This window comes from Porcisia hertigi, chromosome 33 (assembly GCF_017918235.1).
Source record: "Porcisia hertigi strain C119 chromosome 33, whole genome shotgun sequence".
Taxonomy (NCBI): domain Eukaryota; phylum Euglenozoa; class Kinetoplastea; order Trypanosomatida; family Trypanosomatidae; genus Porcisia; species Porcisia hertigi.
Window position 1 is genome coordinate 176,591 of NC_090592.1, and position 26,127 is coordinate 202,717.

General features: G+C 55.6%; 9 protein-coding genes across 9 annotated transcripts; all 9 read right to left on the reverse strand.

The window, feature by feature from the left end:
* Positions 1–482: 482 nt before the first annotated feature.
* JKF63_02045 (uncharacterized protein) lies at positions 483–1,310 on the reverse strand (the record flags this gene model as incomplete). The annotated part of the gene is made up of 1 exon (XM_067898088.1): positions 483–1,310. The coding sequence occupies one exon, from the start codon at positions 1,308–1,310 to the stop codon at positions 483–485; it is 828 nt and encodes a 275-aa protein (XP_067754245.1).
* Positions 1,311–3,859: 2,549 nt separating this feature from the next.
* On the reverse strand, positions 3,860–4,021 carry JKF63_02046 (uncharacterized protein; the record flags this gene model as incomplete). The annotated part of the gene is made up of 1 exon (XM_067898089.1): positions 3,860–4,021. One exon carries the CDS (start codon positions 4,019–4,021, stop codon positions 3,860–3,862), a length of 162 nt encoding a protein of 53 aa, XP_067754246.1.
* Positions 4,022–5,047: 1,026 nt separating this feature from the next.
* On the reverse strand, positions 5,048–7,054 carry JKF63_02047 (uncharacterized protein; the record flags this gene model as incomplete). Its single annotated transcript, XM_067898090.1, has 1 exon — positions 5,048–7,054. The coding sequence occupies one exon, from the start codon at positions 7,052–7,054 to the stop codon at positions 5,048–5,050; it is 2,007 nt and encodes a 668-aa protein (XP_067754247.1).
* A 1,873-nt stretch (positions 7,055–8,927) lies between these two features.
* Positions 8,928–11,114, reverse strand: JKF63_02048 (uncharacterized protein; the record flags this gene model as incomplete). The annotated part of the gene is made up of 1 exon (XM_067898091.1): positions 8,928–11,114. One exon carries the CDS (start codon positions 11,112–11,114, stop codon positions 8,928–8,930), a length of 2,187 nt encoding a protein of 728 aa, XP_067754248.1.
* A 2,273-nt stretch (positions 11,115–13,387) lies between these two features.
* Positions 13,388–14,701, reverse strand: JKF63_02049 (uncharacterized protein; the record flags this gene model as incomplete). The annotated part of the gene is made up of 1 exon (XM_067898092.1): positions 13,388–14,701. The coding sequence occupies one exon, from the start codon at positions 14,699–14,701 to the stop codon at positions 13,388–13,390; it is 1,314 nt and encodes a 437-aa protein (XP_067754249.1).
* An 897-nt stretch (positions 14,702–15,598) lies between these two features.
* On the reverse strand, positions 15,599–16,714 carry JKF63_02050 (uncharacterized protein; the record flags this gene model as incomplete). The annotated part of the gene is made up of 1 exon (XM_067898093.1): positions 15,599–16,714. The coding sequence occupies one exon, from the start codon at positions 16,712–16,714 to the stop codon at positions 15,599–15,601; it is 1,116 nt and encodes a 371-aa protein (XP_067754250.1).
* A 1,167-nt stretch (positions 16,715–17,881) lies between these two features.
* Positions 17,882–19,099, reverse strand: JKF63_02051 (uncharacterized protein; the record flags this gene model as incomplete). The annotated part of the gene is made up of 1 exon (XM_067898094.1): positions 17,882–19,099. One exon carries the CDS (start codon positions 19,097–19,099, stop codon positions 17,882–17,884), a length of 1,218 nt encoding a protein of 405 aa, XP_067754251.1.
* A 1,574-nt stretch (positions 19,100–20,673) lies between these two features.
* JKF63_02052 (uncharacterized protein) lies at positions 20,674–23,493 on the reverse strand (the record flags this gene model as incomplete). The annotated part of the gene is made up of 1 exon (XM_067898095.1): positions 20,674–23,493. The coding sequence occupies one exon, from the start codon at positions 23,491–23,493 to the stop codon at positions 20,674–20,676; it is 2,820 nt and encodes a 939-aa protein (XP_067754252.1).
* A 1,689-nt stretch (positions 23,494–25,182) lies between these two features.
* On the reverse strand, positions 25,183–25,482 carry JKF63_02053 (uncharacterized protein; the record flags this gene model as incomplete). The annotated part of the gene is made up of 1 exon (XM_067898096.1): positions 25,183–25,482. The coding sequence occupies one exon, from the start codon at positions 25,480–25,482 to the stop codon at positions 25,183–25,185; it is 300 nt and encodes a 99-aa protein (XP_067754253.1).
* Positions 25,483–26,127: the final 645 nt, after the last annotated feature.

Sequence of the window (26,127 nt, forward strand, 5' to 3'; positions counted from 1 at the left end):
ACGACTCATTCTCGGTGATGGCTATCGCTTGACAATCGGCTGCTGAGTTATTCAGAACCCGGAAATGCTTACTATATTCTTTTACATCATCACAGCTGCGTATCCCTTAGGCAACGTACATTGTCTTGAATACTTAGTAGTAATGAGGATGTAAAAGCAAATAAGGCCGCGGAGTATAATTGAAGTGATTGTTTTTTTTTTGCCCCGTGAAGGAAAAAATGAGTATTTTTCATGAACCACCATCATTGATATTAGCATATTGAAGTATCTGCACCCTGAAGGGTCTCCCAGTGAGAGCCTGAGAGGGGGTCCAAACCACAAAACGTGCTGAGTACTGAAGAAGTATAGCAAGGCATTCATCTAGCGGACACAACCTCCGTATTTACAAAGCAGTGAACAGTGAAGGCCCTCATGGAGGTCGTGAATCCTGAAAAGCGGCGGGTTTACCACCCTCCCTGCAAGGCAAACAAAAGGGAGACGGTTCATACCAAGTGAAACCCAGGGGATATATCGTACTGAATTGTCGGCAAAACAGTAGAAATGAATTTCAAGAAGAGAAGCAATGCCAAGTGTGTGGGGAATACAAACGGCTCGGCATTAGCGACATTCGCCTTCTCACGGTCGTAGTTCTCCTGCATCCGATGCATCAAGCTGCGCATTGTCTCCGCATGGCGGCAGGGGTGAATGCTGATACACGGAATCGAGAGAACAGGGTGGGGGTCAATAGTGACTGTCTTGCCATAGTTGGAGCGATAGACATCCTCTTTCATCTGATCCGTCGAGAGAGGTGTGACGTGATTGCTGGCGTACCCCACTAAATACATGCGCGGGGTTTGATAGTACTTATCATAAACGATGTACACGTCATAAACTCGCATCTTTACGTCATCTGCTGTCGTGGGGACAACGTCCTCATCGCTTGAGTCGTCGTCGTCTTCGCCCCATGTGAGAACTTTTTCCTCTTCAATGGATGTTGTGGGTAGGACTCCCTGCGGTGATTCTGTCAAAACGAAGTCATCCTCATCAACTGTCTCTGGTGGAGCGTTTGTCTGATCAGCAGGCGCTCGTTCCGTGCATGGAGCGCCGCGGTAGACAATGCACTTTTTGTCTTTGGGAAGGTATTCCTGCACGCTCTCAGGGCCACCAACCCACTGCCACACGGGGTTCTTTTGTATGAGTTCGTCTCCTGCCTCCACAAATTCTTTAGGGGTGAGTCTCCCTGTCGTTTGAAAATCACTTGTTGTCTTTACATTACGAAGTCTGTTGTGGACACTTTTGAACCCCTCATAAAGCGAGCGTCGCATGGACATCTTCAACAGCAACAACAACAAAAGAAAAAATAAACAGCAGTTTCATAAATAGTACTTGGGTAACAAGTGTCACATCCACTGGGGAGGTGAAAGGTATGGGGAAATGCCCTGATTGTTCTCTGATCTGTGGGAATGTGGATGGTAACGGGAAAGCGTGATGTGATTGAAGAGTCGGGATGAAAAAAGGATAGATATAGATTATGTGGGAAAGAGAAGAAGCATTCTTTCGACTATTCTCGGTCAGCAGTGCTTTCCAGAGAAGGTTAAGCACCGATGGCCGGGGCGCCCCACCATGTCTCGAGACGGCTGCGAAATCCAAATTTTCATCGATTGCGGTTGTTTAGCGCCCAGCTCATCAGTGCAGCGTGGAGGGCGCAGCTCACTTGAGAATATCGATGGGGGTCGAACTGTGGCGCGCTGTCAACAGGGAGAGAATCTGAGACCCAAAGAACCCCTTCCTCTCCATTATGAGAGACCATGCCTCCCTAGAAGTGTAGGGAATCCTCAAGACTCCGGGCAGTTTGCTGCGGGGGAGTATCAGAGGTGAGCACACAGACACATGGTGTGAAGAGGGGGAGGGGGAAAGAGGGGACCCCTTTGTCAGCACAAATGCACTTCTGGGCGCTAGGAGGAGGTCACGTGCCTACGCTGTGAAGGGAAGGGGGTCGCCAGGGGCTCATGGCCCAGAGTGCTGGCGACCGGAATTGGAATGCTGTTTGTTGTTCTTTGTACTTTGCGGGGCGGGGGGGGGGGAGGGGGCCAGCAGGGGAGCGCACTTTGAGGGATTCAGCGCCTTGGAAATGAAGAAGATGGGAACTGTTCTTGATAAGCGGAGCGGAAAGGCTCTCTGCAGCGGTGTTTGTGGAAGAAGAGGTCGCCCGGAGATGACCGAGTGGGTCTTGCTTTAAAGCTTGGGCACCGGCTCTTCGCGCCGCGAAGTGGGATTTTCGCGCGCCAAGGATGGGGCCAAGGTGTTTGTGGGACTGCTTTCGGGAGTGGGGGGGGGGGGGCTGATTTGCAGGGGGTGGAAAAAAGTATCGAAAAAAGCTACCCCTGGCGGGACTCGAACCCGCAACCTTTTGCTTAGGAAGCAAACGCCATATCCATTAGGCTACAAGGGCATTTGTGTGAACACAAAATGTGCTTCTGCGCGTTTACGCTGTTGAGTCCGTCAATAATACTCCAGGCGGGACTCGAACCCGCAATCTTTGGATTAGAAGTCCAAAGCCTTATCCATTAGGCCACTGGAGCGCTCGATTGCTGGGGTGTGCCTTTATGTCCGCTATAGACAGAAACAAGACCTCCCATCTGTTGATGGCCTTCAACGTGGGCGTGTAGCTCAGTGGTAGAGCGCCTGTTTTGCATACAGGAGGCCTAGGGTTCAAACCCCTACTCGTCCACTTTTTGCCCCGTGCCGGTCCCGCTGCGTCTGGTCCAGAGGAGGGCCGGGTCGGCTGTTTGGGGTGGGTTGGCTGGGCCAGCGGGGAGAGGGGGGTGGCGGCGGCGATGAATGATAGTAGGCCACCCAGCCGCCGTGGCACCAAGTCCTCCCGATGGCGCCCCTTGTTTGAAACAGTGCCCTTGGCGCTGTAAGCCCCCTCTCCCTAGTCGGCGCAAACGGCTGCAGCGGCTTCAGGAAGGAGAGATGGTACGTGTTCGCCAAACTCTGGCTCAGAATAACGTTGTTTACTAACGTCAATAATGATCTGCTGCCGCGCGGCATCCAGCGCCCAGACATCTTAGCGGAACAGTGAGCCCCAACCCCGAAAAGGGAATCGTTTCACTCGTGGTGCTCCGCAATGGGATTCCCCAGAGCCACCTATGCTTTCCGTATTCGTCACCTGGCCAGATGCTCAGCATGCGTCGCGCCTCAGTGCTTTGTTCGTTGTGGCTGGCAGACTTACCAAGAGAGATTCTGTTTATGACGCAAAACAACAGCGTTTATCTTGCGGTAAAAAAAAAGCCGATCTGTGCTGGTTTGCCGATAAACCCCATCGAAGCCAAGATCCCTCATGCGCAGGTCCCAGTCGATATCTCCTGACTTAGGATGGATAGCAGATCTCATCGAGGAAGCCGCTGACGAGTAACGTCAGCCGCGAGATGAAAAAGGAGCTCATCTCATTCTCGAACATGACCACATTCCTCCGCTTCACAGGCCTGCTGTACCTGATCCGGCCCGGCATGAGCATGGGGGGCACGGAGAGACTCGGCATAGTCGCCACCATTGCCTGTAGTGTCAACCGCCCTGCCATGCGCCCCACTGCCTCCTTTCAATTTCCTCCCCTTGCGCGCGAATTCGCTCAGCATCGTGTGTGTGTGTGTGTGGGGGGGGGGGGCTAGCTTTGCGTTTACGCGGGGGACGTACCGTTCAAAGTACTCACGCTCGGAGTAAACATCACAGTTGAACACGCCAATAAAGAGCACCTCGGTGTGCGGGTTCTGCAGAACCAGCCCGGTACCCCTTTCGTTGAGAGCCCCGGCATAGCCCATGTTCTGGGGTCGGTGCTCGATGATGAGTGACTCCGACGGCACCACGGCGCGCAGCTTCTTCAGCGCTTCAGGTAGTCTCCCCCGCTGCGCCGTTTTGCAGGATCTGCAGGTAGTGCGCGTGTGCGTGCACGCGGTACATGAACATACGGAAGTCCTCCACCCCCAGCAGCAGCGCCAAAATAACGAACGGGATGATTGTCGTCGGCTGGTACACCATCCATCTCTAGCCATCTGCGTGTGCAGCAGAAGGGTACTGCATCTGTCACTGGCTGATCCGGCGGCGCTGTCACCCAAGCCCTCATCACCCTTTCCAGTGATGCTTTTACCGTCCTACCGGGTTACTTACAGAACATGTGAGCTGCGACGCTGTCGTACACCACACCACACAAAAAGGAGTGGTAGGCATTTCTTCGGAGAGGTCAAGAAGCGGACGCACCCCTTCCCGCCGTTCTTCATCGGGGCGGGTGAGAACAGCTGGTGCGATGGAGACTGCGCTTGTGGGGCATTGGTACGTGTCCACGGGCCATTCATGAAGAATCGTCTGCCCCTCTGGGTTTCGTTAAATACGACAGTGTGTGTGTGTGTGGTTGGGGGGGCGGGGGGCGGGGGGCGAGAAAGGAGAACTATGCTAACAAGAGAGAGGCACGGAGGGCTGAGTGAGTCAGAGGTGCTAGACAACGCGCTACTAGGAGCTCTCATAGCCGACAAAATGCAGATTAGCTTCACGCGGTACAAGGCCATGCATCGTTTGCACTCTCGCCCTTTCCCCTGAACCGTTTCCAGCTCGCCAAAACAGTCACGAAAAATTTGTGGTCACCAAAGATACACAGCGAGAGGAGACGAGCACGTCCATTACAGCCATTCGCCTCTGAGTCCTCCCCTCTCGTACACTATAGGGGGGTAAAGCAGCCGCTTGGTTTATTTTTTTCTTCTTCCGCTTTCATTTGCCGGTATACTCAATCTCACTTAAGTTCCTGTCGATGTCTCCGTCCTCTCCATTCTCGTGCCCCTCTGTGAGTATTCGTATCTAATGATGCTCACGGGAGGAAGGAGGAGAAATGGGTTCCAGAATGACATCATATTATATTATTCTTGAATGTGCCGTGGTGCACGCACGAAATACCCCACTCAAGTACAAGTGACGCGCCCAGCGCGCTAGTGGGAATGGAGAAGAGACACCGTACACTCAAACACCGCACTGAGCATACCTACTCCCTCACTCTTTCCCCGATCGCTGTCTGACGCTGCTAACTGTTCTCCTCTTTCACCTTCTTAGGCTTTTTCTTTTTGGCGGCAGCACTGAGAAACGCATCAAGGCTTTGGGCGTGCTCCCGCTTCTCGTGCTCCTTCTTTTTCTGCAGCGCCTCAGCCACGTCCGCAACACCGCTCTGCTTTAGCTGGCGGGTTGCCATTTTGTCTACAAGCAGCTGCTTGCGGTTCTCCAGCCGTGTGGCTTCCTCCCTCTCGAACTCCGTCCGCACCACATTCTTGTAGTCATCCAGGGAACCTTTGAAGGGTGCCACGTTCTTGTCACCAGCGACCCAGATCTGCATCTCTGTCGACTCGATTAGTCGAGCGTCGTGAGTGACGACAAGCACGCCACCCTTGAAGTTTCGAATCGCCGAGCAGAGCGCCTCAATGGACTCAACATCCAGATGATTGGTAGGCTCATCGAAGAGAAGAAAATGAGGGGACTCGGCACTGATCGCTGCGAACGCCACGCGGGCCTTTTGACCGCCACTTAAGGTCGCTATTTGATTCTTGTGCACAATGCCTTCCAACCCAAAGCTGCCCAGCAGCCGCCGCGCCTTGTCCTCCTCTGGAATCCCCAGTGCCTGAATGCACTCCACCGGCGTCTTCTCCAGAGGCAGCTTGTCGACAAAGTGTTGGTTGTAGCGCCCTATACGCACCTGACGGTTCAGCGTAATATACCCAGCCGTGGGCTCCAACACACCGGTCATGAGGTTCAGCAGTGTACTCTTGCCAATACCATTCGGCCCGCAAAGAGTGATGCGGCTGTCCGTCCACAGTGCGCAGCTCACATTCTTAAACAGCACCGGGCCGTTTGGGTAGTTGTAGGAGACACCGTCGAGTTTGCACACGCACCCGTCGCGCAGCTCCGGCGGATCGGGAAAGGGAAAGTTGACGATGTAGTCCCTCCTCTTCTCCAGGAATACCGGGTCCAGGCGGCCGCTGTTCACCTGATCTTTGATCCACACTTCGATCTGCGCGTTCGACATGCCGTTTCGCTTCTTGTCACGGATGGTCTTTGAAACTGACTCGTACTTCTTGTCCAACTCCTGGTGTCGCTGCCGCAACTGTTCATCGAAGCCGCTGTAGCCACCGCGGTAGTAGTTCAGTAGGTGGTTCTCTACGTGAACCATGTGCGTGCATACCTCATCCAAAAAGCCGGCGTCGTGGGAGACAACAACCAGCGTCTTAGGCCGCTTCGCAGTGTCGCTATACATCTTCGTCAAGTAAGACTCGAGCCAAATAACAGCGTTGAGATCAAGGTGGTTCGTAGGTTCATCCAGCATGAGCACGTCAGGCTCAATAAATACAGCGGAGGCCAGGGCGATACGCTTGCGCCACCCACCGCTAAAGCTGCTCGTCGGCCGCTCGTGCCACTCGGTGGGAAAGCCAAGGCCGAAGAGAATTCGCCGGGCACGGGAGTCCGCCTCGGCAGCACCCATGACGTCAAGCTCCTCCTCCAGAAAGTTCAGCCGCTCCATCTCCGCCTCCGAGAGCTCCGCGTTGGCCTGCAGCGCCTTTGCCTCCTCCCTGTACGCGTTTTGTTTCTTATGGCTGAGCAGTACAGCCTCGACAGCGCTCAACTCCGAGGCAGTAAACTCCTGCTCCTGTTCCACCAACAGCAGGTCAAGGTTTGACTGCACTGGAAGCTCACGGCTCGCGAGCAGGCGCAGAATTGTCGACTTTCCGCGCCCGTTCGGCCCCATAAGGCCGTAGCGGGATCCAGCAGACAGCTTCACCGTTGCGTCCTTGAAGAGTGTTTTGCCATTTACAGAGACAGAGACCTTGTTGAAGGTGATGTTGCGCGAGCCTTCCGCGACCTGATCCGCCTCCAGAGTGACGGAGAAGGGGTTGTCAGTGTCGCCATTCACGGCATGCGCCTTCTCAGAGATCTGACGCAGCTCTTCCGCTTGTTTCTCGCTCTTTTCGATGTTCTTGCGCTGCTTTCGAGTCATTGCGGAAACTTTAGGCTGCTCAGCAGCAGTGGGTACTGTGTCTTCCATTGTGAGTACGAAATATATATCAAAAGCATGGATGAATGATCGGTTGAACTAGACGTTTGCGTGTATGTGTTGAGTTGGTCTGGCGCGCTTTGCACTTCTCCAGCAACAGCTCCACTCTGAAAGCGTAGGCAGTTCAGGCCGCGATCGGGTGAGGCCGTAGAGGTGAAGCGCGGGAAGGGGGGAGGGAAGTTCGTCGATGAGCCCATACATACACCAGAAAGCACGCAAGACAAAGAGACCGCACGCGCGTGTTGCGTTTGAGAGAGGGGGATGCATGAACGCAAGCAAAAGTGGAAAAGAGGGGAGAGACAGACACAATCATGCGAGTGCCAAGGGAGATTAGTATCGATGAAAAAAAAAAGACATATCATGAGAAGAACCAAGAAATGCGTGCAGGCTGTCCAAGCGAGGGGCACACTCTCCACTTGGCTGTGCATATGCAGGTTTCCAACCACCAAAGAGGACCACTTCAGCGGACACCAACCCCCGCAAACGCATCCAGCAAGGGACGCCATGCGCCCTCTCCCTCTCCCTCACCATCCCCCCCCCCCCCCCCCACCACGAAGAGCCACTCAGTTAGAGTGTGAGCGTGTGGGCGCGTGTCTGAGTTTAGAAAGGGGGGTATCCAACTTTTCTGCTCTCTTTCGGGTTCCAAAAGGAGGTTCCGTCTCAAATGAAAAGCGATCAATATGCTCACAACAGTACCACCACCACACACACAAAAAAGAGGTGTGTGTCGGGGAGGAGGAGCAGGGGGGAGGGGGGGCGTCGTCTGTGCATCTGCTCATGGTCCTATTTCCTTACGATCCCGTCACACCCGCCACACAAACTTCGGGGAAGCTACACCATGGGGTACCTCTGAAAAAAAAAAGGAGTGGATGAGGCATGGCTGTGTATCCGTGTGTCGACTGCATATTTACCCGTCGCATGACTCTGCCACCACCGCCGCCTGGGCTCCCCGTCGTTCTTTACGTTGCCTTGATATAATCGACACGGGCACGGAACTCCCTTGACGCTCTTCAACTTCTTTGCAACTTCAAACTCGTATACACCTTCTTCACAATATCCGCTTGTGTGGAGGATGCGGTAGTGAAATCCCTTCAATGAGGCGTGGTGTCCGGTGGGTGTCTCGGAGTTGGGAGAAAGGCCATGCGTGTGTTTTATCCCTTTTCAAGTACTTGGTCTACATTTCTCTCGATTCCCCTCCCTCCCCTCCTCCATATTAAAAGCAGAATCTTTGCTCCCTCTTCCGCGGGCAGAGAGGACACCTCAACAACCTCTCCTCGTCCAACATCGTCACGTGCCAATATAGCATCAATTGGTACATTCCGTTGAGGGAATGGGGGGAAGGGGGGGGAAGGAGGGGCGAGGAGACCTGTTGTACCCTCCTGGGCTTTGTTGGTGAGCGAAGAACGAATCGGTCGCGGGACTTGCGAAGGGGAGATGGAAAGAAGGGAAGAATACTTCGGTCAAAGTCGCTGGACGTACTCAGAGACACGGAGAAGTTGGAGAGCTCGTCACATGCGATTGGGCGCAAGTACGCGAGAAGGGAAGAACAGCATGCCAACACGCCGAGGATTGTAGGGGAAACAAAGTAGCTCACCGCTTCTATTTGCCAGCAGTATAATCGAGACACCAACACGCGAACATGCAGCAAGTGGACGAGAAGGAAGGTAGTTGATGAAAATGCAAAAAAAAAAGTTGTTAGAGAAGCCGATGGAGACCGAATGCAGCAAGAAGCCTCAAAAGAGTATTGATGCGGTATGACCTGCGTGTGTGTGTGGGGGCGAGGGGGGGAGACAGGGCCCTGCAGATCAAGAAGATGGTGCACGTTAAGGAAGAATAGGAAGCTTCCCAAGGCCAACCTAGTCAGTCACCGAAGCGGCTCCTCCACGAAGTTGCTGGTTTCTTGAGTAGGGTGCTTCCATCGATGATCCGTGTGGCCCAGATTACTGCGTGCACCGCTGCGAAGAGCGCTTTTCTCAAAGACCCGCCAGAACTTCAACGTCTCATCGGCCTGCGCCGCACAGACACGTTCCTGGTCTGGGGCCATGGTGAGACAGCTTAGCGAAGCATTGCAGTGGGGCGCGGTAAAGGTGGCGAGGAGCTGAAACGTGGACGCCTTGCGAAGTTGCAGTTGCCCCTTGTTTTTGTGTGCCGTCAAGGTCTCGCCATTTGCGCCGTGGCAGACCAAGTCAGAGATGGGGTACTGAGTGTTGACGGCTCGTGTGACATACTGGGCCAGATGCTCGTGATTGCAGCCGAACCCAACACCCTCCTCATCTGCTGTGGTGTCCATCTCGATGGTGCGCTTCGGGGCATGCGTGTCGATGAGGCACATGACACCGTCCTCACCACCCGTGAAGAGGCGACTGAGCTTCTGCGGATCCCAACGGACAGTGTTCACACTACCCTGGTGCACGCCGTCGAAGGCGTAGCGTGGCGTCGACGCACGTCGAGCATCCCATATGCGCACTGATCCGTCGCTGCCGCCCGTTGCGAGGTAAAAAGGCTCCGCCGGGCAGTAGTGAAGATTCGTGACGGCCCCTGCATGGCCTTCGTAGGTGGCCACCAGAGCATCCTTAGCGCGGAGGTCGAAGGCGCACGTGGTGCCGTCAGGCCCGCCAGAGGCCACTGCCAAGACCGGGCCTTTTACGGACAGCCCCGTCACCTCCAGCCCAGATCGGAGGCGCACGGTGCGCAAAAAGGTCGATGTGCGAGAATCAAAGATTGCCGTGGTGCCACCCTGTACACTCATCGCTACACAAGAGCACTTCTGTAGCCATCGAACGCAACAGATGCGCACAGCGCCGTCGAGGTCTACTACTTTTGTGGCCTCACCGCTATCACCGCTCCAAGAGTACAGAGACTGGCCCATCCCGATCGCGATGCAGTTGTTGGCGCCCCAGTCTAACAACTGGGTTGCCGTGGATGGGAACTGGGGCGCATCAAGCACGCGCTCGGGTGTGGTATTGAAGACGCGCGCTCCCGATACGCTGCGATTGCCGCCGCCGGAGGTGTAGATCGTGCGAGAGCGCACGCATGGCAGTACGGTAGAGAGAGCAGTGCCGGCGGATGTGGCGATGGCAGTGTTGCCCACTACTCTTGCGGCGCCCTTGGCGGAAAGGTTGACCAGGCGAAGCGAGGAAGTTTCTGTCGGGCTGACTGCACTCAGCGGCCGTGCAGTTGGTTCAGCGGAAGTGGTGTTTGCAAATCGAAGTACCTCACCTCCAAGCCCTCGGCGGCCAGAGTTCACGGGGCCGTCGACGCTGACGCACCGACCATTCCCAGACTGCTCGTTGCTGGAGCCCGTGACACCCCTTTCGTTAGAGACAGCGGCGCTAGGCTCACATATGTTCAGGTTCGACCCTGAGGTCGGAAGGGCCCCAGGGTATAAGGTTGCACCAGCAGCATCTGAGCTGCACCCGTTTGCGGTCGTCATCACGCCACCGCGATCGCCAATGAGGTGGTCCGCCAGCACATCGTTGTAAATCGAGGTCATGTAGGATGAATCATCTGACACCATAGACTCGGTGAAACTGGAGATGAGACTCGAAGAAGGTGTAAGGGCAGCCGCTGCGACATACCCGTTCGCATTAGTGGAAGTGACGGTGGGAATAGCTGTCGTTCCTGGAGTTGCGTGGCGACTGGCTGGAGCTGCAGTAGCGTAACTGGTACGCCTGTAATCTCGTCCACCGCAGCAGTTCACATTAAGAGGTGAGCCCGCTGATATATGTGCTCCACAAGGCACGGTCGCCATGAGGTTGAAGGTCGAGACAGTCATGTCGGTACCGACACGCTGGGGGATGTGCCGCGACAGCCGCTGCGGGGCGCTACGTCGGCCTTCGTCATCCTCCTCGTTCCCTTTATCAGCATGGTACGGCGTTGAGAGCGGCTCGGCAGGGAGGCCCTCTCGCGAGGCGCGACGATGCTCCGAGCGGAGGCTGCGGTGAGTGGATCGCTCCTCCGTTTTGAGCAGCCTCGCCTCCCGTAAAAACGCCGACGGTCGTCCGCTGCTTTCCGGAGACTCGGAGTTTCTATCAAGTGTCCACTGCTGCATGGTCAACGTACCCTCCCTTCGCTTGTGGCCTGCAGTTCCAAGCGCGCGACTGAGAGTCCGTGTGCGCGTGTGTGTCGGTGTGAACACAACTACGTTTCAGTTCAAGTCCAGACGCAACAGGCCTGCTTGAGTGCGTGATTGAGTTTGGGGGAAGAGGGTACAAGAAGAAAAATTCAGGTGCGACTGACCAAAAAAATAAAAAATAAAGAGTCACAACGCACGTACACGCACCGCATTCACAAGTCTACACAGAGGGACAACACGTGCAGGGGCATTAAAAAAAAAACAGCGAAATAAAAATGGGCAAGGACTGCGGCGCAGAGCAGTGGCAACGACAGTGTTGTCTCGCCTTCCTCCTCTTCCCTCGTCTCACGATGCCGTTTTCCTTGGGTGTCTGCTCTTAACGCTGTACAACGAATCAATGCACCGTATACACGTCACACCGACCGTGAAAGTCTAGGAGGGGGGAGAGGGAGGGGGGGGGGGGGGGGGGAAAGAGAGGGCAACGAGCAAAGGGCCGCTAACAAGAAAAAAGCCGCTACCCACAAAGCGGAGCAACACCGAGAGGGGCAAGATCGGGGGAGTGTGTCTCAGCTGTAAGCGAATCTAGGGGAGAAGTGACGCAGGGAGAGGAAGAGGAGGTGCACGGCCGAGGAGATAAAAAGCGTCAGGGAGATCTAGTAAAACAAGCCCGCGGCAACAACGGAGAAAAGGGGAGCGCCGCGAGGATGTCAATGTGGAACAGACGAGGACTTCTAAAAAAGCAGCGACGCAAGCTTGAAAACAAAAATTATATATATAGCGTGCTGTGATTGTCTGCACCTGCCCCCTCTTAAAGAGTGCGTGCTGTTGAAAGCGGTCCTATGGGCCGCCTGCTGGTGGCACTTCTCTTTCGCACGCACGTCCTCTCTCGGACTCTCTACGTGCGTGACCAACGGTCAAGAAAAGAAATCTGAGGAAGGCGCACCAGACAGACGCAATTTCGAGTGCGTTGAGCGACGCACAACCACGCTCCCGTCAATCAAGTATACTGATGAGAGGCCTACAAAAGTAAACGGGTCAGTCAGACAGGAGGGGGGGGGGGGGGAGGAGGGGAGGGGCTAAGAATGTGTCTGTGTGTGTGTGTGTGTGTGTGTGTCTGTGTGTGTGGACGTGTGCAACCATACGCACAGTCGATTGGTCAAGATAGAAAGCGCCGAAGCGAAAAGGCGAAGGTGAAATCGAATGCAGGGAGGACGAGTGATGTCGAACGCAAGCGACACCCCCCCCCCCAAAAAAAAAATACCACTCGATTTATGGAAAACCTAATCTGTAGAACAGGGTGGCGGTGAGTAGTAACGCGGGGTTCTCGGGGCGGTGTACAAAATATGGGCGTGCGTGGGCGCCCTTATTTGGGTCGCTAATGGTGATAGGATTGTGGACGCCGCCTTCTACTTCACGCGGTAGTCAGCAGAAAAGATGAAGAGAGGGGGGCCGCCCAGGGGTAATTGAGACCGCCCGCAAGGCATTCGAGTTGCAAACAATGAGGAACGCGGAGAGGAGGGGTGGGGGGAGGGAAGGATAGTGAATGGGAGGTTTCCTCTTCAGGGAGAGGAGGTGGGAGAGAGAGAGGTACCAAGAAAGAGGGGCATGAGTTAGTGAAACACCATTGCTCATATGTACCGTGACTGCAGGCATGCACGGATGTGGTGGCCCGTTGTGAGAAGGTCAGTTATGGTGCAAGATCGGCGAGGTCCCAATACGACGTGAAGAATGTTTTGGATGTCAGAGGCATTCACAAAAAAAAAACAGCATTGAGGGGGTGTCTCCAATGAAGTGTGCCCCCCCCCCCCGATCCCCTCCCTCCAGTGTGGAAGCACACCTTCGGAAGTGCGACGAGACTCTCCAGGGATCTCGGGAGAGAGGAAGCGAATATGAAGAGTCACGTATCGACTCCCGTCCTTTCCCGGACCTCACCTAGGGCTATCGCACACAGATGCGCGAACTGGACATACACGCACACGCACGCACACACAGACCCTCTCGTATTTTTGCGAAGATATGAGATACAAGGTACCAATGGATCAAAACGAGAGGGAAGAGTGTAGCCCCTCCCCCTCCCCCCCCAAATGCATGCGCGCGCGCGCATAGACGACGACGGAACCCAAAGCACAGCGGAGACGAGCCATTAGCCCTGCCCCTCCCGTGTCCTCATCTCACCTGTTCGGTTCTGAAGTGCGTATTAGGCAACCTGGGCATTTTGTCCTCTGACTCCACCACGTACATCAGCGCCTCTACGCGTGAGAAGGCCGCTCAACAGGGTTGTACATGTCTACTGGCTGCGATGCGGAAAGGTATAACCCAAGGTGCCGCACAGCATCGTAGGCCGGGGTTCCTTCACCAAGTGCTTGCCGCAGAAACGGAAAAACGGACCAGTAGTAATCTGGGGGAATGAAGAAGTCGAGGCGGTGAAGCAGAACCATGGCTGTCACATCCCCTGACAACATGGCTACCATACCGGGCTTCACCGACTGAGTGATGATGTTCTTGGCTGGCCGCACTGGTCGCGCATCGCGGAAGAAAAAAAAATGAACAAACTGTTCGAATTGCGTGCGCCGCTTTCTCCAGTGCTTAGACAAGTCCGTAATGATGCGAGTTTTGTTGTCGCGAATGAAGTCGAACTTCAGAAGAGAGTTCAGCGCAGCCCAGTCTTTGTGCGCCGTGACGGGCGGCAGTGGGAGGTGGTACCCCTCGCCACACAGATACGCCTCGACAAGATTCACCACACGAGGACTCTGCTCTGCCAGCATGCGCAAGCGCAGGGAGCTTTGCTTGGCCTCAAATACCAATGCTAATCGCAGCAGTGACGCCACCACAACTGATGGCTGCATCACGGCTGCTCCAAACCTGGTCGACATGACCTGCCGGCTCGCTCGCTGGATGATCTGCTGCACTGCAACGCAAGGCTGGGGCCCACCGTGTGCGCAGACAGGGCAAGCGAACCGACGTGCTTGCGCCTCGGTGGCGACGTCCTTGACGCGTGCGACTCTAGTGGAAGATGATGTGGCGGGCAGACTTGCACACTGTCGATCCTTGACGAGCTGCATTGCCGCATCCACGTTAACGTACTCCATCGCAAAGGGCAGTCCAAGTAGCAGCGCAAAGCTTTCTGGGATTTTTAGGAACGGTGGGTAGTCCACGATGCGACCGCGCATTACGTGCTCAATGGCTGCAGGGCGTAGAGACAAGAGTTGTTGCTTTGAGTAGCGAATAAACACATTTGTTAGGTCGGGTGAAAGCGGTGGTATCGAACTCCGCTTGGCAGTATACGCCGAGCGAGCACTATTGGATGAGAAACAAGTGCGCACCGTAGAGGTGGATGCGGGGGTCTTAGCCAACAGATTCGTTTGGAGGGCAGATTTGCCCCTTGAGTTCTGTAGCCGCTCTGCTGGGGTCACGGGAGTCACTGCCGGTGAAAAAACTTGACTGCAGCTGGCCCCTGAACTCTTTGAGAACAAGGGTGGACTCACCGGGGGCGTAGGCTCGCGTCGTGCAAGCAGGTCGGCAATCGCCCCTGACGGCACATACGCAGCTGCACTCGGATTCATCTGCCAAGGCTATAGGAGGAGGGTGGGGAGACCCAGAGTAGAAAATGTTACAATTCGTTGGTCGACGTCTGTGGGCTCAGAGAAAAAATTGTGGAAACTGTAGACACATGTACAGACTGCCTCGCTGTATGCGCGGGCGTGGAGGCGCCGGACAGCGTGGCTGCCAGGGGGGGGGTAGTGAAAAGGGGGAAAAGATGCGGCGCAGAGGAGACGTTTGAGGGGCAGATTAGTCTGTCGACACCTGACGTGTATGCGTGTAATGCGGGGGCGGGGGGAGACAGGAGGGGGGGAGAGGGAGGGAGGGCACGACACAACAGGAACGAGGTAGTGCAAGGAGACTTTCCAGTTGAAATGTCGCCGCTCCCTTGGTTCGCTTCGCTTCGAAGTGTAGGATACCGCGGGGTGAGCTGAAGCAATTTGCGTTGAGAACCGAACGGCACGAGCTCCATGCGCAGAGACATGGGGGGGGGGGGGGAGGGGGGGGGAAGAGAAAAAGAGCAAACATGGACGAAAAGGTTTCAATTTGTCCAGTACGTGTGCACAAATATGCGAGTCACAACTGCGTGCGTAGGTGGAGCTCTGGCAACGTGTTCATACGGAAAGGCTCTGAATGTATCTACGCTTTCTGCGCAGGATAACAGCAAGAAGAAAAGGGAGGGAAGCAAAAAAAAAAGGTGGTGGACCAGGGAGAGAGCTGTGGACGTGTAAAGCAAGGGGGGGGAGGAGGGGCGAGGGGGTCGGCGAAGAGAGGGAGCTCATGTCCTGCTTTTCACACACGCGCTACGAAAACGGAAGCAAACACAAATGACACATCTGGACACGGAGCACACTGTTGGGCGCCACTTCCTCCCGTAACAAACGAGTCTGCACGGCCCACCCCACCTGCTTATTGCAGTATCACACGTGCGCGTGGGGCGGAGAGACCGTGTCCGGCAGAAAAACACGTTTCTTCACCCACGGAGGACGAAGAGTGTACAGTACGTGCGCGTCGTTGGTCAGCACGTCCCAGCCTTCGTCTACCTTGGAGAGATGGAACTCACGAATAGCGACATTGTACTTGAGGCATGCGTTCATGTACTGCAGAAGCTCCGTCACCTGCTCCTTGGATAGCTTCGCGAGAGAGAAGTACAGTGCGACGAGGTCTTCAGCAGTGGAGACCACCACGAGATTCGCCTCCAGCCAGTCCGGCGCGATAGAGCGATACAGTGCCTTCACACAGTCGCCTAACATGAAGCGAGTCGGCGTGTCCAGCCCACTGCCCCCGGACGGTACAAACGGCTTTCCGAGACGCTTGCTTTCACTCAAGAATTTCTCCTGGCGATGCGCCTCTGTCGCTGCTCCGTAAGGATCGCTCTGGGCGAGCATCGAAATGTAGGCATTGTGGGGTAGTCGGCGCCACTGCCTTTCCAGTCGACGATGACACCGCCGTGGACTACTCGACAAAACAACTGGCTGCGATGTCGCCAGCGCTGCCGCAGCAGCGGTGCCCGATGAAGCGAGTGAAAGGAGGGAGGCGGTGCATCCACCCGATGGGGCGACAAGGACAGGATCATCTGAGGGAACGCCAGCGCTGAGGGCACTGCTATAGCTACGCTGTCGTGCAGCATATATCTTCTCTAGTTCCACGCTAGGCTGCGGTATGCGAGAGTTGGCACTGCCACAGACACCCCCTCTGTCCCCACCAGAAGTGCATTTAGACAACACACCGCTGCTGCGCTGCACGACGCCGTGGGGCGAACGAACGCCACACGCCAATGCTTGATGTTGATCCGCACAGCTGTTGGGGTTTTTACCGCTCACTGTGACCTGAGGCGAGACCAACGTGGCTGCAGGATCCTCATAGGTCACCGCTAGACCATTTGCCTTCGAGAGCATTGAAAGCTGCTGTTCCCTCCGCCTCTGCAGCTCCAGTTGGAGGGCGTGGCAGCGAATGAGTAAGTCATGAGGAACGTAGTCGCTGTCGTAGTAGTCTTCCATTTGCCCATAGCCGGCTACAATGTGAAGGTCACTCATAGAAACGAAACAAATTAGTGCGAACTGGTGAAATGCCGCCTACGGGGTGATGGCAGCACAGACTGCCCAAATGGGGGGGGGGGGGGGGCTGCTGCTGCTCTTCCCTTCTTTTCCTTCCCCCCTCAAAAAAAAAATCGAGGAGGGCGCTGAGTGGTGGCGACCTTTGCTTTCTGATCTCCCTGTACAGAGCCAAGCAGCTGGTGTGTATGTGTATGTACATGTGTGTGTGTGTGGGGGGGGGGGGGGTGAGGAAGGGAGGTTAGGAGACGGTGGTAGATGAGGGAGGGGAATTGCGAGGAGGAAAGGTGTCGTAGCTGGATTGGAAGCGACGAGATGGACATACGGTGCAGGGTCGCGATGACTAGACGCTTATTACCTGCGCAGGCTGCTGCATCGACGCTCCAGTGTTCATGTTTGCCACATCTTCTTACCAGGGTGTCTGTGCTCCTTTGTACGTTCGAGTGTCCAAGTGTCCCTTTAAGAGTCCACCTAGAGGGCCCCCTGTGGTGCCTGAGCGAAAGCGTTGGCTTAGAATCGAGATAAGCGCGAAAACCAGAAAGAGCAGGTAAGTGTTTCCACCGACATGGGGGTGAGGCGTGGGACCGAAAGCACAGAGTAAAAAACAGAGAAGCTCCTTCCTCTTCCCCCCCCCCTCCCACACCCACACACACACACACAAACAAACAGAAAAACATTAAAAAACAAACGCATGAAATGAAGCTGGAAAAGCACGGGTACATATGTGGGCACTTACGCCGTGCAGAACTTCACGACAGGGAGACACGGCATTCTAACGGGAAATATATACCTTCTCCTCCCCCGTTTCTGTTACTTCTTCATGCAAAAATATATGCAGGGCGTCAGTCTTCACCTTTCCTTTGCGAAGCACGGCGGCCGGGAGGGAGGGGGGGAAGAGGGGAAGAGAAAGCGATTTCCCTACATTCTATGATTGGGCATCTCGCGGTCCGCTATCCCCCCCCCTCCTCTCCTCCTCCCCAACTCTTCCTGGGACGATCTCCCTCTCTCCCCCTCTCCATTCAGAAGTGTCCATGCTTGCTGACCAGTTGTCACCCGAAACAGACAGACGTGGACAGTCACGTTAGCATCAACGTAACCGCTGCGACCACAGCACACGTCATCAGAGAGAAATAGAAATACGGTTGTTGTCTACTCGCGGCCTCGGGGGTTAGTTATCGGGACAGGGTTGCCAGATTCGATAGCGGCACCGGCCAGCGACGCATGTGACGCCAACGCCTCCCGCTCCCGTGAGAAGGCCGCTGCGAAACGCAGAAAATACATAAGCATCCTGGTGAAATCGGATCCCTCACGTTCCTCGATGTCATTGTGCCCGCAGCCCACGAACCATCTGTGGAAGGCACCAATGACAACGTCGGCAGCGGTCACGTTGAGGTGCTTCTCAGCCATCGACTTTACCCCCTCGGAAAGGCTATTGTGGGCGAGGGCGTAGAGATCAAAGACATCGGTCGCGCGGCTGCCAAGGAAAGGGTGGGCGGTGGTGTGCCATTCATCAGGAACGCTGATCGTCGTGGATCCTTTCGTAGTGCCCGTTGGCGCTCTTGGAGCGCCTCCCTCCGTCTTCAAGTCACTTGTCTGCCCCTCCGGTCTCCTCCCGCGCTTGCTGAGAAGAAGTTGCAGCGCACTGGTGCGGCGCACTCGGATGTCCTCGAACAATTCAGAGGAGCAGTGGTACGGGACGACGTCATCGTTGGTCCCGTGCATCACCAACACCGGGCATTCGAGGATGTCTTTGATCCGGCGGTAGTTGGGGAACATGTCAAAGCAGGAGCAGAAGAACGGCAAACACCAAGAAGACACAACACGAAAACACGAGGTAAAAGTCGATATCAGCACTAAACCACACACCTCCTTGTGGTGCTTCTCGGCGAGGTAGCAGGCCGGTCCACCTCCCACGGAGCGGCCGACGATAACGATTCTGTGGGCGGGGTAGCCAAGGGATAGGAGATGGCTGTACATGTGATCGGCGTCGCTGTAGACGCTTTTCTCCGACACTTTCGACGGCTTCGCAGCGTTGGGGAAGCCGGAGAGGCCGTAGCCGCAGTAGTCGTATGCCACGACCGCCACGCCGAATACGCTGGCTATGGACTGCGCGTAGTTGAAGGAGGCGCCCAGATCCTCGGCGTTGCCATGGTGATAAAGCACAACGATGGAGGAGCGCACCACCCGCTCGATATTGTCCTCGGTGATGGGATCACCCTTTTGGTCGAAGTGATAATACGAAATTCTCTCACCGCTCGTCTTGCTCGTAAAGCGCATGCTCTGCTGGCGCTGCAGCAGCCGGACCCGTTGCAGAGAGCACCGGTCCCGCGGAGGCACAAACACAATGCTGTTTACATACGACTGCATGGTGAATGCACAGGGCAGAGACTGAATCACAACAAAGGCGACAAAGTCTGAGAGGGGGGGGCAGGCGGGGGAAGGGGGCTGCTAAGATAGGGATGACAAGAGGCCAGATCCGAGCGAGACCAATACGAAAAGAAAACTGGAAATATAAAAACAGCAAAAGGAGGTACGCCGCAGGCGACCGAGTACGAGAATAGGTTAGTGATCAACCACGAGGAAGGTGCACGCAGTGAAGGAGAGTGGAGGCTTGGGCGCGTTAACACAACGACGCTTGGCTGCCTTGTAGCCAGGAGGAAGCTAGGGAGGGGGAACAAGACGATGTGGGGGCGCCACGTTCAAATGGAAAAAGCGGTACGGCGATAATGGAAGGATAAGGTGGGGGGTGGAGAGTATACCCTTTCCTTCTCCCTGTTCTCCTCCTCCTCTTCCTCCCCCGCCCTTTGTGTGTGTGTGTGTGTGACTGGAAAGAGGGTTCAAGTCTATGGGTAGATAAAGCGGTGGCAGAGAGAAGAGAGATCCAGACTCACCCTTTTACAGCAACGGGGACAGCACAACTGAGCACAGGCGCCCCCAGAGCTTAGGAGGGAATTCTCGTTCAACGCAGATGGGGAGACGCGCAAAGGAGAGCGAGAGTTGAGCCAATGATGCATGTAGGGCGGATAGACAGCGAGGGGTCATATAAAGGAGGGGAAAAAACGAGGGCTTAAACACTTGTGAAAACGTTCGCAAGACAACGCAGGTATCTAAGTGCATATCTGTACACTTCATATTGACCACTAATTTTACAGCCTGAGGAACCCTCCTCCCCCCCCCCCCCCACACATTCGCAGGAGAGAGAGGGGGGCAATAGGTAGAGAGTACACTGACACGATGCTCACGACAACGATCATCGAGTCAGGCACGAACTGTGTTCTGAATAGAGGCACAAACACACCAAGGGAACCATTCTTTTTTTTTCATTTTTGTTTTCACGGTTACCAGCGCAGCTGCCAAAACCACCCGTTTTACGGGGTGTGCATCTGCCACACACACACACACACACAATAAACAATAGGAATGGGTAAACACGCAGAAAAGAACGATACCACAGATAAACCCGTACCCCGGACACATCAACTGACGAGGCTGCGCGCGAGTCTTTAAAGGGGCATCTGATGTTAAAGAGATGAAATTCAGGGGCAAACATGTGTGCCTCCTTGGAGATCGTCGAAGGAAGAGGTACTCGTCAGTCTTGTCTCACCCTCAGAGGGTCGAGTGACGCCCCCCCCCCTCCCCCTACCTCCCCGGCACCAACTGATATCGTCCAAAGGAAAAGGCTTCGTGGGCTTTCTATCATTCGCCAGGTGAGAAGGAGCCATCTCTGCACGCGTGATCGTCTGCATGGTCAGGACCACGCGACGGGGGAAAACTGCACGTGAGAGTTTTGTGTACTCCACCCTGGCGAATCCTTACCCCCTTTTTTTCCATGACGGCAGCTACACACAAAACACGCGCGCCGTCGTACAATTGAGTGTGGAAAGATCAGGGAGAGAGGTCCATATAACGCGAGATGTCGGAGTGCGCCCTTGGACGACCGGCTATGCCTTCTCGCATAAATACGGAAGGACATCCGTGTCCTGCTGAATCTCTAGCTTTAGCTTCTTCGCCGCCGCCTCACGATCGTCGCTCGGTTTCTGGTGCTCCAGTGCACGGATGCGCTTGGCGTAAGCGGAAACCTTCCGCACCACAGTCTCGTTTGGCGCAGCCCGAGCGCCACCCTTTGCGGCATCCTCGTTTTCAAATGTCTCCCACTCGGCGGCTTTAACCTTGGCGCACTCAATCACAGACTCTGGCAGGTGCGCCAGCGAAGCGACGTACAAGCCGTAGCTGCGTCCGCATGGACCTGGCTGAAGAGTGTAAGAGAAGCGCAGCGTTCCAGCTGCTTCGTCGACATCCGCACCAAAGTGCATATTCTGGAGAGCAGTACAGTGCTGCGGGAGCTGCGTTAGCTCATGAAAATGAGTGGAGAACAGCAAGGTGGCACGAACACGCGCGGCCACGTCGTGTGCAATCGCCCATGCCAGACCGAAGCCGTCGTACGTGGACGTACCGCGGCCGAGTTCATCGATGATGGCCAGAGTGTCCTGTGTCGCACCAGAAAGAATTGCTGCGGACTCAAGCATTTCAACCATAAAAGTAGAGACGCCCTGTGCCAGGTGGTCAGTCGCGCCGACGCGGCACATAACAGCGTCGCGCATCTGAATCTCCGCAGCATCGGCCGGCACAAAACAGCCCGCCTGGGCCAGCACCACCGCGACACCAACGCTGCGCATGTACGTGGACTTACCGCCCATGTTAGGTCCGGTGATGAGTAAACCGTTCACCTGTGTGGTGAGATGGAGAGGGTTGGCCTTGTAGCCCGGTTGGCGCAATTCCACCAAAGGATGCCGAAGCCCTTTGAAGGAGAGGAGCGGCACCGCACCTGCACCATGTGTGGTTGTCTCCTCCCGCTTCACAGCAACCACATGGCTGGGGGCCTCGCGAATAATCGGACGCACCATCGGACGTGGACAATCCTTCACCACGAGCGCCCAGCCTACGTACACGTCCAGGGCGGCAATCAGCTCCTTGGCGTCGTCGAGGACAGGTAGGTAGGATGCGATGGTGTCCACGAGCTTGCGCTTGAGGTCCATCTGCCGCACCTCGTAGTGGTCGCTGACCCGCCTGTACTGTTCGCTGAGGGCCGCCATCTTCTCCGACACAAACCGCACGCCGTCCTTGGACGTGCTTACCGTGATGAGCTCGTTTCTGGTGCGCAGCTCTCGATCCTCCTTGCGAGACACACGAAAGACGTAACCGTAAGTTCCGTGGAACTCGCACTTGAGCTGCTTCTCATTCCAGCCATACTTGGATAGAACATAACTGTGCTCCTTGTCGATCAGCCGCTGCGTGTTCGTGAGTTGCTCATATAAGTCCTGCAGCTCGTCGTCGAAGGTGGCGTTCATGCGCGCGGCGTTGCGGTCACTAAAGTCTACTGTCGCCTCGATCAGCATCCTCAGGTTCTTCATGTGCTCGTTAATATCTTCCATCGGGGCAATGAACTCATCCTTCAAGAGTTTGGAATGTGGACCTGTGTAGGTACCCAGCACCTGTAGGACGGCAGGAACCACATCCACAAACCGTAGAAACGACTGTGTGTCCTTGAGGGCGAGGCTACGTCGCTGCAGTTTTCGGTTAAGTCGGTCCATGTCGCCACAGCGCTTCAGTACCTGAGCCGTGAGCATGTCGCGCAGAATTGGGTTCTCCACAAAGAGCTCCACCATTGTCAGTCGCTGGTTGATTTCATCGGCGCAGCGAAGCGGCTGGAGGAGCCACTGTCGCATAGCGCGCGCGCCCATTCCAGTGTGGCAGCGGTTCAGCCACGAAAAAACCGACGTCGGAAGTGAGCCGCGCGGCTCCGGCCTTTTGCTCACCAGGTTGAGAGCCTCGATTGCTGCGCTGTCCAGCTTCATATACGTGGATGGCACAGTACGACGCAGATAGAAGGCTCTCTGATTCGATGGATCCATCGCATCAATGCCACACAACACGTTTTCCACGGCACGCTGCGCGAAAGGACACCGCTCCAGCGACAGACGCTCTTCAGGCACACGCAGAATATCCGCCAATGCATCGATGCCTCTTGTGGCGGACTCCGCCTTTTGCAGTTGCTGCATTTCGCGCAACGTGCGTACAGTCAGCTTCACACCACTGCGCTCGCAGATGCGGCGCACGGAGGTGATGCGGTCATCATCGTCCAGGGCGCCCTCTCCTCCAGTGGAAGCAGCAGGCGGCCCTACGCACAAGACAAGCTCCTTCAAGTTCGTCTGCGCAACAAGTGCGTCCAAGCTGGTGAGCTGAGGCGTGTCCGTGTACTCGGCAAAGCTTAACTGCCGTAGTGTGTTATTGAGTGCGGCAAAACCGATGAGTATCCCCGAATCCTGCGCCGAGCCAAAGACGAGGGAGCCGCTCGCCAGAAGTTGAATCTCCGCCTCCTCAAACTCGAAGAGCGACGCCTCGAAGTCGGTGATGTTCCCTGGCGAACCACGCTGGCGGCATACGTAGGACCCACCGGCCGCCTCTCGTTCGTAGTACTCAACCGAGGCCCCACGCCGTAGGAGGCAATCGCGAATCATCTCCTTGCAGAGTGCGTCATTCACGACGACAACGTCCACCATGCCCGGAGAAGAGTTGCCCGTAGACCACTGCTTCAAGACAGCGGTGGACTTGATGTACTCCTTCGCAGCAAAGGTGGCCCACCAGCCCAGCACGTAGCATCCGGGGTTGGAGCCTCTAGAGAACATGCGAAAGCACTGGTCAGAGTCGGTGCCGAGGGCCAGAAAGGCCTGCAGGATCCCAACATCGCGCTCGTCGGCCATCGGATTGGGGTTTTCTTGTTATTTGGTCCTCGATCAATCACACTAATGGCAACGTGGATACAAGGTTAATGAATCGATGTACGCGTATATGGGTGGTCTATGAAAGTATCCTCCAGTGTGAGTAACGAGATGCGTGCACGTGCGTATATATACAAGGCCTATTTCTGTGCCCCGTCGCTAAAAAGCGTGCTGTCGAGAGAGGTGCTCGAGGTAAAGTGATCTATGGCCACCTATTTCGCAGGGCGGGAGAGATGTAGGCGTTGCGCCTGAGGGGGCACTATGGAGAACAGAGAGGACGTACATAAATGAGAGGGTGTATTGGGATGAAAGGCCAGATCGCGTACGCAAAAACTTTTATTTCCACGGCGTGTGACACCCCTCCCCTCTGCCATGCTCGAGTCAGCCAGTGTGGGCGCACGCGGCAACACCTCACCTGCCTCCGTCGCACCGCGACACAATCTTCGACGTCCAGTGCGAATCGGTCTGCCCTCGAGTCGGTCCACGTGGCTGACAGGCTCTTGTAGCCCTCCTTCGTCCACAGAATCCTGCTCCAGGGCGATGGCACCTGTCACGCGGGTAGCCCCTCTTTTTTGGAGGGCCGGGGCGAGGGGGGGGGGAGTGGGGGAAGGCCTGAGTCGACGCCGGGCGGGTTCAGGGACGAAGTCAGCCCGCCTCAGGCCAGGACTCTTCTCAGACCCGGATATCCTCGCTGCCATGCAACGTTCCCGCCGCACTCGCCCCACGCCCTTGCTTTCCACTATTGGAGGGAAAAGTGCTCGGATGTGTCAGTCCTTGCGGTCTGCTGGGGGACGGCATTGGCACTCTTGGGTGAGGGAGGGGCGGTTGATTGGATGACCTGCCTACACATGCCGTAACAGGCGTGACGCCGCTGTGAGTCCGTGGCAGCAGGAACACTCTTCCCTCTCCTGGGCAGGCGCGCCCGGGACAGGAATGTGAGCCTGTTAAACAGATTGCTGTAGAGCAACGTGTGTCAGAGCGCAGAGAACTCAGGGCGTGTCGTGCCTGAGGAGAATAGAAGGCAACCATACACATCCGACTGAGAGAGACAGGGGAAGCCAGTGCAACGCAAGGGGAATTTGCTTCGTCACACATCAATGTGTGACCTCCACCTCGACCCGTCCTGCGACCGTCGCGCTGCATATCGCCTACGAGGTCGGATCGGCCGCTCTCATCTGGAAAAGAATGAAAAAGTGAGCTTGATAAATACAAAACACACACACACACACACGCACACATACGGCGATTACTACAAAGAAATTTTTTAAGTTATCGCACACGCCGTACTGACGCCCACATCATGTAAGCAACACATTTCCTTCAAAACGTTCCCTCACTCGTCGATATAGCGCCTGCATCCATCGAGACATGACCGTTTACACCATCGCCGAGACGACGCTGGTGTGTGTGGGGGGGAAGGGGGGGAAGGGGGGGAACAGTTTTTTCCATGTCGATGCATTAAACATCAGTCAAGTAGTCGTCAACACAAGAAATACCGCCCGCCTTTTTTTCTTCCACTCTGGCGGGTGCAGTCGAATGAATGACAAATAATGCGAACTTGGAAGAACAAAGACGAGAGGTTGGGGTTCGATCACGCATGTGTTTGTGGCTTGTTCGGATTCCCCCTCCCCTTTCTGAACTTTACGGGAGGAGAGCCTGCGGTCACAATCGTCAGAACGCCTCTTCATCCTCCGGGGCTGCACCGCCCTGTAACCCTTCGGGCGTTGCGAATGAAGGGGTGGTGACGGCGGGGGTTGCCGAAGGCAGCACAATCGACGCCGCCTGGGGCAGGGCATCCTGGCCGCCAAGAATAAAGAGACTAAGCGCCATTCCCACCGCAACAGAGGGAAGCCACCAGTCCACCTTGGAGATGACAAAGTTGGAGGTGTGATCGACGAGGTGGTGCAGTTTCTCGTAGAAATACATTTTACCCCACTCTTTTTGGGGCGCTTGCGGGCGACCAAACATCATCTTTGCTATGCAGAACTCCCAAGTAGAAAAAAAGGTATAACAAAGAGACGCACACGTGTGCTTCTCGTGTGCGTGTGTGTGCGTGTGCGTGTGCGGGGAGGGGAGAGAGAGGATGAGGTGGAGACAGGAAAAATATCGAAAGAGAGAAGGAAACAGAGCGGCACGCACAGGTCAAACAGGTACGTTTCAGTGTGCAGTCGGTGGTGAGATGGTACGTCGTGATTTCGATGGCGAGATCCAAAAAATGAGAGATCAAGAAAACCGAAGGGATTGACAAAGAGAAAGATGATGACGGTGAACGAGGCGAGCGAGATTGACAGCGGGGATAGACACCCTTGAGTCCGTGCACGCAAGAGGAAGTGGTAAGAGCAAGGAGTGTGCAAGAGGGAAGAGCAGAGAAGTGCACGTGTTTGCCCTCCAAAGGGAAGGGAGAAAGGATGGGAACTCGTTTTCCTGGGCGTACAAGGAGAAGAGGATGGGAATGGGAAATGGCACACAGGCCTCCTCTCCCCTGCCTCTGGAACAACGACGTGCGGTGCCTCCCGACAGCGGTACAAAGAAATTCTGCATACTCCATAGAAAGCCATCAAAGCCCTCCCCCCCCTTATAGACATGTATCGATATCGTCCACTGTAACCTCTCACT